The 18,357-nt window shown below is 45.8% G+C and overlaps 1 protein-coding gene across 2 annotated transcripts in view; it reads left to right on the top strand.

Moving 5' to 3' along the window:
• Positions 1–18,357, top strand: part of EML5 (EMAP like 5) — a 294,191-nt gene that overhangs the window by 143,486 nt on the left and 132,348 nt on the right. For both annotated transcript variants that reach the window (XM_026651428.1, XM_026651427.1), the window contains exon 16: positions 7,544–7,637. In XM_026651428.1, the coding sequence (XP_026507213.1) occupies positions 7,544–7,637 (94 nt within the window). The remainder of the gene's footprint in view (positions 1–7,543; positions 7,638–18,357) is intronic.

The following is an 18,357-nucleotide window of genomic DNA, read 5'->3' as shown; positions in this document are numbered from 1 at the left end:
GACCGTTGGGTGCTCAGTATAATATCTTTGGGCTACACCCTGCAGTTCTCAACTCCCTCCTCCCTCCCACTCCCCCTTCTCTTTCCCCGTCCCTCTTTTTGGGACTCGTCTCAAAAGCAACTCCTTGTTCAGGAGGTGGAAAATGTTCTACGAGTGGGGGCAGTGGAGGAGGTCCCTCAAGACTTGAGTGTGAAAGGATTTTACTCCCACTATTTCCTAATTCCAAAAGCAAAAGGGGGCTTAAGACCCATTTTGGATCTGCAGCATCTCAACAAATATCTCAAGAAGTTGACGTTTTGCATGGTCTCCCTAGCCTCCAACATCCCCTCCCTGGATCCAGGAAATTGGTACACCACCCTTGTTTTGAAGGATGCATACTTTCATATTTCCATCTTTCCAGGGCACAGATGATTCCTCCATTTTGTGGTGGGTCAGCGCCATTTCCAATTTATGGTGCTACCTTCAGCTTTTCATCGACCCTGAGAGTATTTACAAAGTGTATGGCACCAGTGGCCACTTACCTGAGGCATCGAGGCATTCAGGTCTATCTGTATCTCAACGACTGGATCATCAAGGGAAAATCTCGGGACCAGGTGCAAAGGAGCCTCGATCTGGTATGATCCACCTGTCGTGAGCGGGGTCTGTTGATAAATGAAAAGAAATCAACCCTGACCCCAGTGCAGCGTATAAAGTTCATAGGAGCGATACTCGACTCCACACAAGCCAGAGCCTTCCTCTCGGAAGGCCGTTTCCAAGCTATGGCCGACCTGATAGCTCATGTGACGGCCTACTCTCTCTCACCACTGCGCGCATGTGCCTAAAGCTATTGGGCCACATAGCAACGTGCACTTATGTGGTGTGCATGCGCGGCTTCATTTCCGGCCCCTGCAAGCATGGTTGACATGGGTCTATGTCCCCAACAGACATGTTCTGGACCGGGTAGTCATGGTACTAAGTCACATCTGGTCATCCCTGAAGTGGTGGTCGGGCCCTGACTCAGTCTTAGAGAGAGTTCCCTTTGCGACCCCATCCCCATTGGCCACTCAGGGCTCTGATGCTTCAGATCTGGGTTGCGGAGCCCACCTCTGTGATCTCAGCAAGGTCGTTGGTTGTAAGACATTTGATCCCTCCACATAAATGTCAGAGAGCTCAGAATGGTTCGCTTGGCCTGCCAGGCTTTCCTGCATCACCTGAAGGGCAAGGAGGTCCAATACTGACGGACAATACTGTGGCACTGTTTTACAGTAACTCCTCACTTAACGTTGTAATTATGTTCCTGAAAAATGCGACTTTAAGCGAAACAATGTTAAGCGAATCCAATTTCCCCATAAGAATATTAGGTTCCAGGGAAATTTTTTTCACCAGACAAAAGACACACACACACACACACACAGTATAAGTTATAAGTTTTAAACAAACAATTTCATATTGTACACAGCAATGATGATTGTGAAGCTTGGTTGAGGTGGTGAAGTCAGAGGGTGGGATATTTCCCAGGGAATGCCTTACTACTAAATGATGAACTAGCACTGGCTGAGCCCTCAAGGGTTAACCCATTGTTGTTAATGTAGACTCACACTCTACAAGGCAGCACGAATGGAGGGAGGGGAGACAGCATGGCAGACAGAGACAGACACACAGACCCTGTGTGAGAGATGCGCATTGCCCCTTTAAGTACGCTGACCCCACTCTAAGTACACTGCCTTTTTAAGTAGATCAGCAAGTTGAGACAGCAGCTGCTGCCAGCAAGCTCCCTCCGTCCTGAGCCCTGTCGTGTCCCCCACCTGCTCTGTGGAGATGGGGCAAGCGGGGTGCAGGAGGGAGGGGGACACCCTGACATTAACCTCCCCTTTTCTCTCTCCCTGCACAGGAAGCAGGAGGCTCCCGGGAGCAGCTCCAAGGCAGAGTGCAGGAGCAGCACATGGCAGTGGGGGGAGGGACAGCTGAACTGCCCGGCAATTGATAACCTGCTGGGCGACTGCCGCACAGGGAACTTAGGGGAGTGGGGAGCTGATGGGGGGGCTGCCGGTCCACCCTGGTTCCAAGCCCCCACCAGCTAGCTCCAACGGGCTGCTCTTTCTGCAAGCAGTGGACAAAGCAGGTGGCTGCCAAACGATGTTATAAGGGAGCATTGTGCAACTTTAAACGAGCATGTTCTCTAATTGATCAGCAATGTAACAACAAAACATTAACCGGGATGACTTTAAGTGAGGAGTTACTGTATATCAACAAGCAAGACAGCCCGGTTGTCAGTTCTTTGCCAGGAAGCTCTCTGGCTGTGGAACTTCTATGTGCAGCATGCCATTTAGCTCTGTGGCCTCGCACCTTCCGGGTACCAGGAACATGTTAGCGGATCGCTTCAGCGGGATCTTCTCATTTCGACACGAGAGGTCACTCCATCCGGAAGTAGTTCAGCCTGATCTTCCAGAGGTGGAGGACTCCCCAGGTGGACTTATTCACTTCCAGGCAGAATAGGAAGTGCCACGTTTTCTGCTCTATTCACGGGAACGACACAGGCTCCCTGTTCGATGCTTTCTTGCTCCCATGGTCAGGGGCTCTGCTATACGCACTTACCCAGTGCCTCTAATCCACAGAGTCCTCATAAAAATCAAGCAGCACAAGGTGAGAATAATCCTAATAGCTCCTGCCTAGCCTCGCCAGCACTGGTTCGGCACACTGCTGATCCTCTTGATAGCAGCTCTGCTACAGCTTCCACTCCAGCTGGACTTGCTGTCCCAAGACCACAGACACCTCCTGCGCCCGAACCTCGCACCTCTGCACCTGATGGCCTGGTTGCTGCATGGCTGAATGCAGAAGAACAGGCACGCTTGGCCTGCGTTCAACAGGTCCTCATGGGTAGCAGAAAGCCCTGGAAACAGTTCACATGTTGGGCTTCGGACCAGGGTTTCCGGCTCGACCAGGCCTCTCTCCAGTTGATCCTGCACTATCTTCTTCACCACAAGCTCTGGGGCCTGTCTTTCTCAACAATCAAGGTCCACTTGGCAGCTATTTCAGCCTTCCACCCTCCAGCACAAGGCAGTTCAATCTTTGCACATGACATGAGGGTTCGGTTTCTGAAAAGCCTGGAATGGTTTTACCCTCAAGTCCACGACCCTGTCCCACCTTGGGACCTGAACTTCATGCTGTCTAGGCTTACAGGTCCACCCTTCGAGCCGTTAGCTTCTTGTTCCATTCTGCTGCTCTCGTGGAAGGTCTCCTTTCTGGTGGTTATAACGTCAGCCGGCAGGGTCTCCGAAATTAGAGTTCTCACCTTGGAACCACTCTATACAGTGTTCTATAAGGATAAGGTTCAACTGTGACTGCACCCAGCCTTCTTGCCCAAGTTAGTTTCACAGTTTCATACAAACCAGGACATATATTTACCGGTTTTCTTCCCAAAACCTCATAAGTCAGACGAGGAGTGCAGACTACACTCTCTTGATGTTACGAGAGCGCTGGCTTTTTATATTGAAAGGACTAAACCATTCCGGAAGTCAACACAGCTCTTTGTTGCAGTGGCAGACAGAATGAAGTGCCTCCCTATGTCTACACAGAGGATTTCATCATGGATCACTGCCTGCATCAAGTTTTGCTATGAGCTGACAAAGGTACCCTCTACGGCGACTGTAACTGCTCATTCTGCTACAGTGCAAGCCTCTATAGCAGCCTTCTTGGCCCAGGTGCCGATTCGAGATATCTGCAGGGTCGCTACTTGGTCATCCATTCATATGTTCGTGTTGCATTATGCAACCACCCAGCAGGCCCATGATGATACCAGCTTTGGTAGAGCAGTGTTACACTCTCTCACACACAAGCCGCACAACTGTGATCTCCGAGCCCACTTCCAGGGATACTGCTTGTGAGTCACCTAGAATGGAATTGACATGAGCAAGCACTCAAAGAAGAAAAAATGGTTACCTGCCTTTAGTAACTGTTCTTCGAGATGTGTTGCTCATGTCCATTCCATTACCTGCCTTCCTACCCCTCTGTTGGAGTTACTGGCAAGAAGGAACTGAGAGGGCGTAGGAACGGCGGTGCCTCATATACCAGCACATGAGCACGGCACTCCAAAGGGCCCCAGAGCTGGCCCTACGGATACCACTAAGGCAAAAAATTCCGACAACTGGGCACGTGGGCACGCACACACCTAGAATGGAATGAACATGAGCAACACATCTCTAAGAACAACAGTTGCGAAAGGTAGATAACCATTTTTTACGTGGAAGTAGCAAATTGCACTTTTTAAATGCACTTTATAAACCTTTAAGCTGAGGAAGCAATAGAAGCATCAGCTGTAATTCAAGGAGCTATTGGAGTGGGAAATAATATGGGCACATCTTGTGGTCATTCAACAAAATTAGCCATTTTCCTTTCTATGCAGGTCAAAAACATGCCTCCACAGGTGTACAAAACAAGTCATCTGGCTATTTTAAATGTATATAAGAAAATATTAGACCTTTCTGATAATCTTTTAATAGCACGGGAGTTTGTTCAAAAATATGATTAATGACATGCTACTTTGGAAATGTCTAACTAGGTATCCGATGATTAATGTAATACATTGTATCATTTGCGGATTAGTGCAGTTTTTGGTTTGAATTCTTTCTGCATCAATATAATCTATTGAAATACCATCCTGAATGGCTAGCTACATTCAATTTGCATATTTTTTTTTTATAAACAAGCAACCCTACCTATACTATACTTGTAGGCCTGTGCAGTGCAAGGAAGGTCTAATATGCTTCACATGCAGAACACAAAAAACCCTTCCTGTAGACATATAAAATATTAAATTGTATATTTTTGGCATTTACTGCGACTGGTGTCTGTTGCCTTTATGAAACTGAGATGTATATAGTATTTTTTACATTCTAAGAATGAATCATTTAGTCAAGTCTGAGGCATATTCAGGGTCGCCGGGGGGGCAAGTGGGGCAATTTGCCCCAGGCCCTGCAGGGGCCCCCACGAGAATATAGTATTCTATAGTATTGCAATTTTTTTATGGAAGGGCCCCCCCGAAATTGCTTTGCCCCAGGCCCCCTGAATCCTCTGGGCGGCCCTGGGCATATTAAAGAACTAAGAAGATTTTATAATATATAACTGTTTTATTTTTCTTTGTGTAGTATAATCCAGTCTGGAAAACTGGCAGCAATTTTGCTACCATTCTTCCCCTCCATTTCTCCAACTTTGATTTTGTGGTTGTGCCTATCACATTGTCTTTTGGAGGCATGTCATTAGTCTCTTGGGAATATGAATATTTGGATCAGAACTTTGTAAGGAGTCATAGCCACAGACAACTCTGAGATACTTTGGTCACTGAGGCAGTAAAACAAGAACTCACTTCCTGTTCCTTCCATCCACCGTAACTTTGACCATTCTTTATTATGTTTTATTGTTTCTAGGTACTATACTTATACAGCCCCTCATCATCATAGTATCTAATTACCTTGTTTTATTTTATTAGTAGTTAGTTTTAATTAATATTATTGCAGTTGTGTGAGCCTAATGACACTTAGGTGAATCTCTGGTTCAATGCTATGGCCTGTCACCGTTTTTTATATGTCTGCTATATGCCTCAGTTAGCCTTTTGTTCAGGATTGTGGTATTTTTGGACCAACAGATCAGTATGTTTGATAAGAAATCAGATCATTTTTGTTGTTATGGGAAAAAATGTTGGTCTCTGACCAATCTATGTGCTGCCTAACATGTCTGGATGAGGGGTGCCTGCCCAGCTGATGCCTGATGTATCAAAATGTTATGCCTTCAATATGGAAAGATGAATTTTCACTTTTCTCATCTTTGAAGTGGCATTAAAGGCATCTAAGTCTGACTTCTAAGGTTCCTTTAGACAGTGAGTCTTTACCTTGTAGGTACTCAGTTTCCTAAGTGGAAATTAAAGGATGGAGCCAAAGTTTGTTCATATCTGAATATTATAAGAAACTGTAAAGATTGATTAACCCAGTGAGTTCAGGATCTTGGGTCTGCTCAAAAGAGAGGAAAGCAAAGAAGAAAAGAAAGAGACCAAGCTTCTTTTCTTCCTATTTCTACTCTTAGAATGACAAGAGTCGTGGATCTGGTGGGGTGGTTGGCTGGTGCCGAAAGTCTTCCTAGATTCAAATGATTTCAGCAATTATGATGTTTTGTGTCAAATACTTCAGATTCAAAGGTTACTGTAGTCCCGGAGCCAGGATCCATCCTTGACACAAAGTGAATGCAGTGAGTTGAGAAACTTGGATCATGTCTGTTCCCTGGAAAGAATCTGGCTATCTCTTTCTTCGTCTCCACTCCACCATAGTAGGCAGCCTTTGCCCGTTAAACCTTTTGAGTTTTCTCTGCCCAGGAAGTTGAACTCTGATACAAGCTGTTGATTCCTTGTTCTCTTGTGGTAGGCCTCACTGCATTCTGGGATGGTATTTGGTTTCACTGGAAATAATCTGATCTCAGACACAGATAAAGTGTGTGCTGAGATTGTGTATACTGTTGGATCTTGGGCTTCTGACATAAGAGAATTTCCAGTCCTTCTTGGCTCTTACCTTTCAAGACGTTATCCTCTCCCCCTCCCCCCTCCCCCCCCCCCAAAGTTTCCAGGAAAGAAGCTCCGCAGCTTCAGAAGATGTGCACATGCCAGGAAGAGATCAGTCGCAAATGAGCATAAATGTATCTTCTGACTTGGAGTTAATCATGACATACCTGAGAGTCAGATCTGCCTCAAGATGTTAACCAGAGTCATCAAGCTTGGAAATATCTCATAAACTTCCTAGAAGTACCCCTGAGACACTTCTGTAAACCCAATCTGCAGTTACCCCAGAGTTTCTGCTTTGTCAGGGTAGGGAGTACTAAACTCAACACAGAGATTCTTGGTGCCCCCCTGTGTTGAGGGATTTTGTGGAACTGGCGTCAACACTTGGTAGAGCAGTGTCCTTACCTACCCACCCCTGTCAGCACACCATGGAGGTTTGCAATGAATTACTTACAGGTGCCTGAGATGGACTTGTTCTTTTTTTAGAAGCCCATCACAGGGAGCCTGGGCCCTGACTTCCCTTAAAGGGGTCAACTACTGTGTTACAAAAGCATATTCTTGAGGATGAGTGCTGATGTGGAGGATATTAAGGTGAAGTATGCGTCTAGTGTAGAGGAACAGGAGCAATGACTGTGCTTTAGGTGACCTGACATTTCCCAATTTTTGAAAAAGCTAGCAACATCAATAATTCCTGTGCCAAAATCCTAAAAGACCAAGATTAAAATGTATAACAAAATTAAATGACTAGTCTAAGGTCTTGCACTAAGTTAATGGCAAAGGGAGGATTAGAACTTCAAATTCTTGGCTTCAAGTCCTATACTCTGTCCACTAGACCATCCATATAAAAAAATCTGCCTAAATACATCTCAACTGTGGTTTATCTGTTTGTACATTCTTTCATCTCCTAATATTACAAGTAGTGTTTTGTATAATTTATAGTATATCTAGTATAATAATTTGATTTCTTGTTATTGCAGAGTAATGCTCTCTACCCACTCTCTTACCGTACATTTCCTTTTCTAGCGGATGGCAAACGCTTGGCTTCTGTTGGCATAGATGACAATCATACTATTGTGCTCTGGGACTGGAAAAAAGGAGAGAAGCTTTCAGCAGTAAGGTAAAAGTTTAACTTCATTCTGAAATCTATACCAAAATTAGTTTCAAATGGCAATGGACAGAATGGATACAAAGTGAGAATACTACTGAGACATAAATGAGTAGTTTCCCTTGCATGTTGATTCCCCCAATCAATGGCTTTTAGCATAAACTTAAAACTTTGTTTAGGGAGAAAAGCTGTAGGTAAAGTAAAATCAACAACCATTGCTATGAAAGTTAAGTGACGAACTCGAGATGAGAAATAAGAGATTTGTTCTTACTGGAAGAAAAGAGATGTTTTATTAACATTTCTCTGATGTGTGAGTAACTGCCCAGTACCTTTTGAAACAGTTCCTTTAAAACTCACTACACACACCTCTATTTCTCATTTCTATAACTTATCATGCTAAAAAAAGTACATAGTCACAGACTGCATACAAGTCCCTTTCCAAGCTGAATCATTGGCTGCAAGTGACTCTTCCTCCTCCCTCCTTACCAGTCACAGCTGCACACATTTCCTCACCATTTTTGCGGCACATGCATGCACACTACTTGCCTTTCAAACACCACATGCACTCACATGTCTTTCTTTAATGTTCCTGTTCCATGCAGTTGGGTCTGGTGCTTCTCCTTTCTGCAGCTACTGGACCTTGAGGCTCCTGTATGCAGCTGGTGCTGACGCTGTTTTTCTGGGCCTCATCTACCTTCCATGTAGCACTTCACTCACCAGATGTACACTTTCAGCCCTTCTGCAGATGTTGGTATCTACTTTTCTTTTTCAAAACCTTCTCATGGTAGGTCTCCAGCAGTGGCTCCCTCAGCCCTTTCCTATGTTGGTACTCTCAGATGACAACTGCTTTCTCCAGGGACTCCCTTTTGTTGCAGGTCCTTACTCCTCCCTCCCCAACCCTCTGTTCTGAGGCTGTGCAAACTTGGCTGTGCAGCTGGTAGCTGCTGAACCAGGTCAACCTTGCCATCCTCAAATAGTTCAAGTTTTATCTTTAAGATAGTAGTTCAAGTAGTTGGTTCTTGCTAGCAGGTCTCCTGGCGAGCTGACTAGGAGGCTTCATATGCTTGTCTCTGACAAGCCTTAGCAGTTGCTAGTTCCTTATCTCTTAATGGCCACTTGTGGGGAGAGGAACATAGTCTTTCTGTCAAGCTAGATTGTTCAGGCATGAATATGCCTTCTTTGTCAATGGCTCTTAATAGTTACTGTCCTCACTTGCTCCTGAGGTCCCTTGATGAATCAGAAAAGAGTCTTCCCCTACAGTCATTTGACACAGTTCATTCAGGTTTGATTCAGTAATATTTATGATAACAATTCTCCCAAATCAGCAGATGCTGTCGGAATTTTTGGAAAGTTCCCCAATCTTCAGTGGTTCTCTATATATTTGTATACAAGGCATGTGACCCTTGTGCCAAAGATGACTTCAGTTCCAAGAATTATTGGACCCACCACAAGCTATGTTCTTCTTCAAGGAGTGTCCCTGTGAGTGCTCCACTTTAGGTGTCTTGACGCCCTGCACTTGTAATTGGAGAATTTTGGTAGCAGTGCCCGGTTGGGCTGCGCATGCGCTGTAGCCGTCTCACGCTGCTCCGAGCAGTTACACAGCAGCACGCAGCCAACTGTTCTCCTGTTCCTTCTCTACCATCTTTGGGTTAAGTCGGAGCAATCAGCAGCACCTTCTCTTACCTCATATAAGATTTATAGTAGATAGTTCATAGTGATAATGTTAGCTTAGTTGTAGTTAGCTTCCCTATCCCCTTACCTTACTCTAATTTCTTTAATTTTCACACAAAAAAGTCTCCCTTTACCTTCCCTTTCTACCCCTTTCTCTCTGGCAGGTTTACCCCTGTTTTTGTCTAAGAGACCGACTCTCTCGGGCATGCCCAGCTCACCTGGCTTTAAATGCTTCCTGACTTGCAGACTCTCCATACTGGTCTCTGATGGCCAGGCTCAGTGTGTCCACTTCCTCGGCGAGAGACACATTACTCAAAAGTGCCCACACCGCAGAAAGCTGACAGCCAGGACAAGAAAAGTCAGAGATCTCCAACTGAAGCTCCTCATGATGGAGAAATCCCTCAGGCCAGTCTCAAACCCCGAGTCCAGGCCACCCCCCGGCAACGGTTGCTCTACTTCAATAACAGCTGCCAAAGAGCCTATTCCTAGAAAGGCTACCAAAAAGCGGTCGCAGACATCCCTGCACGGAGAATCCCCTAAAAGAAAGCGATCTCCAACTGAAAAATCTGCCCTGGTATTGATGGCACCGAGAGTGCCAGACCGCAAGGCACCGGGAATGTCTGGCACAGAGAGTTCCTGAAGAGCTAAAGACCCTATGCAGGTGAGCTCTAAAGGAGGTTCACACACTAAACTGAAACATTCCAGCTCGGCACCCACGGAGCCGAAGAAGATCTTGGCACCGAGTGGTACAGTGGCGCCACTTGCTGTACCTATGCCACACAGCCCTAAATCCTTGGCACCGGTAGCTTCAACTCATGCTTCCAGGCGGTCCACCATGTCGTCTCCGGCACCGAGCCTCACGGTTCCACAGTAATTCATGAGGCATGCAGACCTGATAGTGGCCTCAATACCTGAATATTTACTCGCCACCGAGGGTACCTCATCCAGATTAGTACCAAGCCAGCTGACTCTCCTTGCAGATCAGCCCCCCCATCTCTAGTGATGAGGAAGAAGAGGATGATGCAGTAATATATATTGCTTGTCACTCCTCACCCAAGCCAGGACCATCTCATCACCAACTACCTGTGGATATACGAGGATGTGGTCACCTATGGACACCACCCCCCATACCATTCCCACCTAACTGGTCATACTGGGATCCATGGGCAATGTATAGGGCCCAAAACCACAGCTCCCCTAAATCCATAACAGCCAGGTCTCCTTCATCAACTGTTCTGGCACCCTTGGAAACACAAGAGGAAGACACTGAGGAACCTGAGGACATAGCTGAGCATGACACTTTTCTGCCTACTCACCTCTCTTTGTTGTCATCGGACGAAACCATAATGCCACCCCCCCCCCACCATGGGGGATGATTTCAAATCCTTTCAGGACTTCTTCAACAGGGTTGCTGAATCCCTAGACATTTCGTTGGCTCAGCTACCAGAAGCCCAACATAAGCTCTCATACATACTCCAGGCATACCCATCAGCAAAGATAGCTCTGCCAATTAATTATGCAATCATGGAGCCTGCAAAAATAATCTGGCAGATACCTTGTACAGCACCACCCTCATGTAAAAGATCCGACAAAAAATATTATGTGCCAGAAAAAGGGGCTGAGTTCCTATTTACACACCCCATGCCAAACTCCTTAGTAGTGGAGACAGTGAACCAAAGGGGAAAACACCACCAGTCCCGAACGACCCCATACGATAAGGATTGGAAAAGGCTGGACCTTTTTGGGTGGAAAGCTTATTCCTCAGCTACACTTCAGTTCCGCATAGCCAACTACGCAACCCTGCTGGCCAAATATACATGCAGTCTGTTCTCCAAAATGTCAACTTTTATTGAAAATGTACCCAATGACAAAATAGAACAGTATAAGGCAAACATTTCTGAGGGGTCTCTCATCGCCAGGATAGCCCTACAGGCCTCCTTTGACTCTGCAGACACGGCAGCACGTTCCATCGCAACATCTATGGTCATGCGCTGTGCATCTTGGCTCCACCTCTCCAAGTTCCGAAGGGAGGTCTGGGCAACCGTTAAAGACTTACCCTTCGAGGGTCAGAAACTTTGCAGACAAAACGGATGTCTCATTACATACCCTAAAAGACTCAAGGACGACCTTAAAAACCCTTGGCATTTACATATCTGCAAACAAAAAGAAACAGAGCAGGTTTTACAATCAGAGATTCTGGTCTACGCCATACTCTCAGCTCCAAAGACAGTATGACCAATGATGTAAACAAAGAACAGACGTTGGCAGAACCAAGATCAGCCTTCGATGTCTTAGTAATCCACCTCTAGACAATCATTTTGAAGGTGTGATCGAGGGCACGAAACCTCCACACTCTCTTACTCTGGAACCAGAAAAGGTCCCCCGCCCATTCGGAGACTCTGTCACCATACTACCCAGTCTGGAACAGCATCACAACAGACAAATGGGTTTTAGAGATTATCCAGAAGGGCTACTCCATCCACTTTATTTCTATCTCACCTACCCACCCCCCTTTCCTGTTCCTCTTCAGGGACCCCTCTCACAAGCACCTGTTACAACAGGAAATAAACCACCTTGTACAAATAGATGCCGTGGAACCTGTACCATCGCAATACAGGGGAAGAGGTTTTTAGTCACACTACTTTCTAACTCAGAAAAAGACCAGTGGGTGGAGACCCATCCTGGATTTACAAAAACTCAACAAATTCATGAGAATATATCAAAATGGTGACTCTAACCACAATAATTCCGGCATTAGAGAAGGGAGATTGGCTCTTGGCCCTTGACCTACAGGATGCTTATTTTCATATTAATAGCCGCCCGTCACACAGAAGATTCTTGAGATTCACCCAAGAGAAACAGCATTTCCAATGCAGAGTACTACCCTTCGGCCTATCCACTGCCCCAAGGGTTTTTCCCAAGGTTCTCGCTGTCGTTGCAATTCAATTCCGCAGACACGGAGTAATGATATTTCCATACTTGGACGATTGCCTCCTATGAGCACCAACACGTCAAGAAGCGATAAACACCACGCAGAGCACAATAACCCTTTTCACGAACCTAGGGTTGCAAATAAATACGCAAAAGTTTACACTGGTTCCTGTCCAAAAGTTGGAATTCACAGGCGCCTATCTTGACTGTCTAACAGCAACATTACCCCAACAACGCTTCCTCACTCTAGTCAATCTAATTTCAATGTTGAGGGACAGCCCACAAACATCTGCTAAAACATGTTTACAACTCTTGGGGCACATGTCAGCAACAACGTTTGTGGTCAAGCATGCCAGACTCCACATAAGATGCTTGCCAGGTCTGGCTTTGAACAGTGAATATACCGCCAGATAGTCTCTCAACAGATGCGTCCACCATGTTAATGAGTTTTTTACTCTGCGTGGCATGGTGAGGCAACTAAGGAATGTCTGCCCTATCCAACAAAGAACTCCAACCCTGACAATCATGACAGATGCTTCCCTAATAGGTTGTGGGGGGGCACATCTACGCAACAATACGGTCCAAGGCCGCTGGTTCCCAGCGGAGTCCAACCTGCACATAAACTTACTGGAGCTAAGGGCAGTCCAAAATGCATATGACCACTTTCTCCCTCTAATCAAGAACAATGCCATTAAAATCCTTACGGACAATATAGCATGCATGTTTTATACAGTATAAACCACCAAGGGGAAGTACAATCATACTCCCTATGTACAGAGGCAATATGCATTTGGAATTGGTGCATCACCAACAACATAGAGATATCGGCATCCTATCTGCCGGGATGTCAGAATACAACAGCAGATGTACTAAGCAGGGATTTTTCACAAACTCACGAGTGAGAGATGGACCCTGGAATTCTCAAATCCATATTCAAACTATGGGGGTTCCCCACCATAGATCTATTCGCAACAGCTCAGAATGCCAAGTGCCACAATATTGCTCCAGAGCTGGATTGGGACACCACTCCCTAGGCGACACTCTCCTTATAAAATGGGAGGCGCCATTGATGTATGCATTTCCTCCAACCCCACTCCTAAGCCTCGTCATTAAGAAGATCAAGCAGGACAAATCCAAGGTCATTCTCAGAGCCCCCACATGGCCCGGACAAACATGGTTCCCATACTTGTGTCAGATGGCAGTGAAACCGCCTCAAAGCCTTCCCTTAGTACCTCACCTTCTATCATAAGATGTGGGACGTATCCGTCACCCCAACCTTGCAGTACTCCACCTCAAGTCCTGGTTACTCCATGGCTGACTTGGATTGAGAAGGCCTGTTCAGAGGAAGTGAAAGATATATTACTGAACAGTCAGAGACTAAGTACAAGAAAGACATATATCCATAAGTGGAAACAGTTCTGCACCTGGTGCCAAGATAAACAGATCTTACCACGATCGTCCCCACTACTGAGGATCCTGGACAATATACTAGGACTTAAAAAATCGGGGCTATCCACAACCTCCATCAGAGTACACTTGGCTGTTATTACCTCCTTCCATGACAAGGTGGACAGGGTCACCATATTTGCTCTCCCGACAATTAAGCGCTTCCTTACAGGCATTGAAAACACTTATCCCACTGTGACAAGGTGCTGAGCAGAAATACTGCAGAATCAGCCCCCTGCATGCCAGCCCCATTTAAGTGAATAAAGTGGAGCTGGCTGGAAAGAACCTGCCCAAATTGAGGAATGAGAGCCAGCTGCCAGCCCAATTAGCCAAAGGCTATATAAGAGGCTGAGAAGAAGGAAGCCAGGATGTTGGGACGGAGGAGAGCGAGGGAGTCTAGGCAGGGAGAAAGCCCTTCCCTCCTGGGTTCAGCCACAAGGAACCGAGAGCTGTGTAAGCGGTATGGTGAGAAGGTGGTGGGAGCACAAACTTGTAAATAAAAGCACCAGTGGTTCCTGAACCCCAGGGTCTCTGAGTGACTTTATCTGAGCATAGCTGAGGCAGGAGCCAGGAGGGCCAGATGCGCTGTGTTACACCCACAATAAGAAACCCTACACTCATGTGGGACCTCAACCTTGTTCTACGCGGAATCCTGGGAAAGCCGTTTGAACCCCTTGCAACCTACTCTTTGTTGCACTTATCCATGAAGGTGGCTTTCCTCATTGCCATCACGTCCACCAGATATGTGGGAGAATTAGGTGCCCTAATGGCAAACCCACCGTATACAACATTCTTTAAAGATTAAGTAATCCTATAACTGCATCCTAAATTCATATCCAAAGTCGCCTCCCCCTTTCATTTAAACCAACCCATTTACTTACCTGTATTTTTTCCTAAACCACATATGGGCAGGGAGGAGGCCTCACTCCACACATTGGATGTTTGTAGAGCAATAACTTTCTACATTGAAAAAACAAAAACATTTAGAAAATCACCTAGACTATTTGTTTCCATAACAGAACGCTCGATGGGTCAACCCATCTCAAAACAGAGACTATCCAAGTGGATATCAGGATTTATCCATTTGTGCTACCAAAACAGCAATCTACAACCTCCACCAGGAATTTGCATACATTCCACCAGAGCACTGGCAGCATCTGTGGCCTTTCTCAATAATGTCCCTATCACTGACATTTGTAGAGCAGCTCCATGGGCATCAGTCCATACTTTCACTAAACACTGTGCTTTAGAACAACAATCAGCATCAGATGCACACTTTGGACTTACAGTGTTATCCACTGTCAACAGACCAACTCCAAAGCCCTTCTCCTCCACTGAGGGGCACTGTTCAACAGTCACCTAAAGTGAAGCACCCACAGGGACACTCTTCGAAGAAGAAGAGAGGGTTACTCACCTTGTGCAGTAACTGAGGTTCTTTGAGATGGTTGTCCCTGTGGGTGCTCTACTAGCCTCCCACTTCCTCTCTACTTCTGAGTTTCAGGCCGATCCTCTGAGGTAGAGAAGGAACAGGGGGATGGTTGGCTGCGCACCACTATGTAACCGCTTGGAGCAGCGCGAGACCGCTACGGCGTGTCTGCAGCCCAACCGGGCACTGCTACCAAAAATCTGATACAAGCGCAGAGCATCAAGACACCTAAAGTGGAGCACCTGCAGGGACAACCAGCTTGAAGAACCTCAGTTACTGCACAAGGTGAGTAACCCTCTCTTACAGTAACTGGTCCAAAAACTTCATGAATAATTCAAAATGCTGATCTAGTGTCTAAATGTGAACAATGAAATGTTCGCTCAACAGTATACTTTCAGCAACCGGAAAAACAAACATGCTTCGTATTTCCACTTTCACAATTTTGATGCGCAAAATAGTTATTTCTCTATTTTGCAGTTCAGATAATATTAGCAACTCTTTAACTCTAACACACAAAATCTGGGTGACAGTTACATGCTTTCATTCCACAACAGAAGATCTCCTGGGGCCCTGGATAGGACAAATTTGAAATTTTTTATTCAGTGCCTATTGTGCACACAACATTGAAGCTCTTTGTGTGTTCTTTCCTGGATCCAACTCTGCCTTTCAGTCAGGTGAAGTACAGTATTTCTAAATTTCTGATGTCTTTTGCCTCAGGCACATTGGATTCTGCTTTTTGTCATAATTTGGTACATATTTTCTCAGAACTTTGGCACATTGCTTTATGTGCCACCCATTAATATAGAGCCTTTTTACCATATATATGTGTTTTCTTTTGGCTAGCACCTTAGCTCTGTTGCATTGCTGTTCTCAGCACTCCGAAGCCAAAGCTTGTTAGGTGCTGAGCTGTAAGTAATAAAGACATCTTTCTCATTCCTACACCTATCTTGGTGCTCAGCACTTGTTGTGTCTTTTGGTCTGAGGTTCCCTTTGGTGCACTGGTAACACTTTTCTTTTATTTCAGGTATGCAGACAGGGAGTTAAAAAGACTGCTCTGCAGTTTCAAACTTGGCCGGTGTGGCAAAACAGTGTTTAAAACTGATGACCATGTTTGTTATATTGTCTGCATTGGCATCATTCATGATGTGCAGAGGTACTAGATATGTCTAGAAATGTAATTCCAAGTGCTGAGGAAATATGGGGAGGTCCAACAAGCTGTCCTTCAGGCATCTTAGGAAGGCACAAGTCTGGCCTGGAGTGCCAAAGCCCGAGTCAGTCAAAATTTCTGAGTGGCAGGGCCCAGTGCCTGTTTTGCCTGACATTATTGCTGACCTGGCTTGGTATTTGAAGGAGATGATACTGAGCTCATCAGATGAGGTGGTGCCCCCCTACAAATGGTTCTCAGAAAGTCTTCCAAATTGTGCTCCTCATTCTCAAGAATGCTCTCAGGCTTCTCAATATGAAGAAGAGCTGCTACAGGCAGTCTTGTCCCTCCTGGCAAAGAGAACGTTAAAGCCATGGCCACTGAGTAAAAGAAGGAAAAGGATTTTATTGTACATACTTTCAGGCAGAAAAAAGATGGGAAATCTCTGGCCCTTCTTGGATCTCAGGGAACTGAATCAGTATTGGGTCAAAAAAAAATTCTAGCTAGTTACCCTGGAAGCCACTACAACTCTCTTAGATGAAGTTTAATTGCTATGTGCTCTAGAACTAAATGCTTGCAAGCCCCTTAGAATGCTCTTCAAGTATTCAGATATGAGGTAAAGGAACATCACTTCCTTCACTGTCTTATCTCTTGAATTGGTGTCTATTCTGGGTATGTTCACAAAATTCTTGATGAAAGTCATTGCCTACTTGCCCAGTCTGGGAGCATGCACATTCACTAAGTTGGCTGATTGGCTGATTAAGGACCCTACTTTGGATCATGTGAAAGAACAGTCCATATCACTACCTGAATGGAGTCACTAGGATATGTGATAAACTACCCACATTTTCAACAGTCCCCCGCAGACAATTGAAGTATACAGGAGCCCCACTAGACAGCTCAAATCAATTTTCCTTCTCTAGAACAGGATCATAGACATTCCCAGTTGGGCGCAATGGATCAGCAAGAGAGCTAGCAGGTAACAGTTTAGACAATGCTACTAATGTTGGGTCTCATGGCTGCAACGCTATTCGTGGTGTCCAGGACATGTTTGCATATGAGTAGGAGCCTACCAAATTCACCGTCCATTTTGGTCAATTTCATGGTCATAGGATTTTAAAAATCGTATATTTCATGATTTCACCTATTTAAATCTGAAATTTCACAGTGTTGTAATTGTAGGGGTCCTGACCCAAAAAGGAGTTGTCAAGGGGTCGCAAAGTTATTGTAATGGGGGTTGCGGTGCTTCTACCCTTACTTCTGCATTGCTGCTGGCAGTTGTGCTGCCTTCAGAGCTGGACAGCTGGAGAGCAGTGGCTTCTGGCCGGGATCCCAGCTCTTAAGGCAGAGCCACTGGAGCAGCAGCGCAGAAGTAAGGATGGATTGGTATGGTATTGCCAACCTTACTTCTAGGCTGCTGCCTGCTGAGCTGGACCCTCACTCAGTCAGCAGCACCACCCTCCAGCCGCCCCGCTCTGAAGGCAGTAGCACAGGAGTAAGGGTGGCATGGTATGGTATTGCCACGCTTACTTTTATGCTGCGGCTGGCGGGGCGCTACCTTCAGAGCTGAGCGCCCGGCCAACAGCCACCTCACTCTGGCTGCCCAGCAATGAAGGCAGTGCAGAAGTAAGGATGGTAATACCACGACCCCCCTAAAATAACCTTGCAACCCCCCTGCAACTCCCTTTTGGTTCAGGACCCCCAATTTAGAAATGCAGGTCTCCCCAATGAAATCTGTATAGTAGAGAGTAAAAGTAAACAAAAGACCAGATTTCATGGGGGGACACCAGATTTCATGGTCCGTGACGCGTTTTTCATGGCCATGAATTTGGTAGGGCTCTATATATGAGGTAAGCTCAGTAGACCCTGCAGTTCCAATAACTTTCAGGAACTTTCGCATCTCATCTGATGGCAGACAGCCTCCAGGCTGCTCTGACCCATTGACAGTTCAGGAACAATCACCAATTACAAATTGACTTTAAAATACCTCCTCTCCAAACTGTAGTAGCCACAGATGTGTCTAACCTGGTATGGGGAGCCAATACAGAGGACTACGCACCCAGAGAATTTTTATCTCTATAGGAACTGCACTTGGACATAATTATTCTGGAGAT

Source organism: Terrapene carolina, unplaced genomic scaffold (assembly GCF_002925995.2).
Source record: "Terrapene carolina triunguis isolate 2854851 unplaced genomic scaffold, T_m_triunguis-2.0 Scaffold96, whole genome shotgun sequence".
Classification (NCBI taxonomy): domain Eukaryota; kingdom Metazoa; phylum Chordata; order Testudines; family Emydidae; genus Terrapene; species Terrapene triunguis.
Note: the sequence above shows the minus strand (reverse complement) of the source record. Positions and strands in the feature narration are given on the sequence as shown.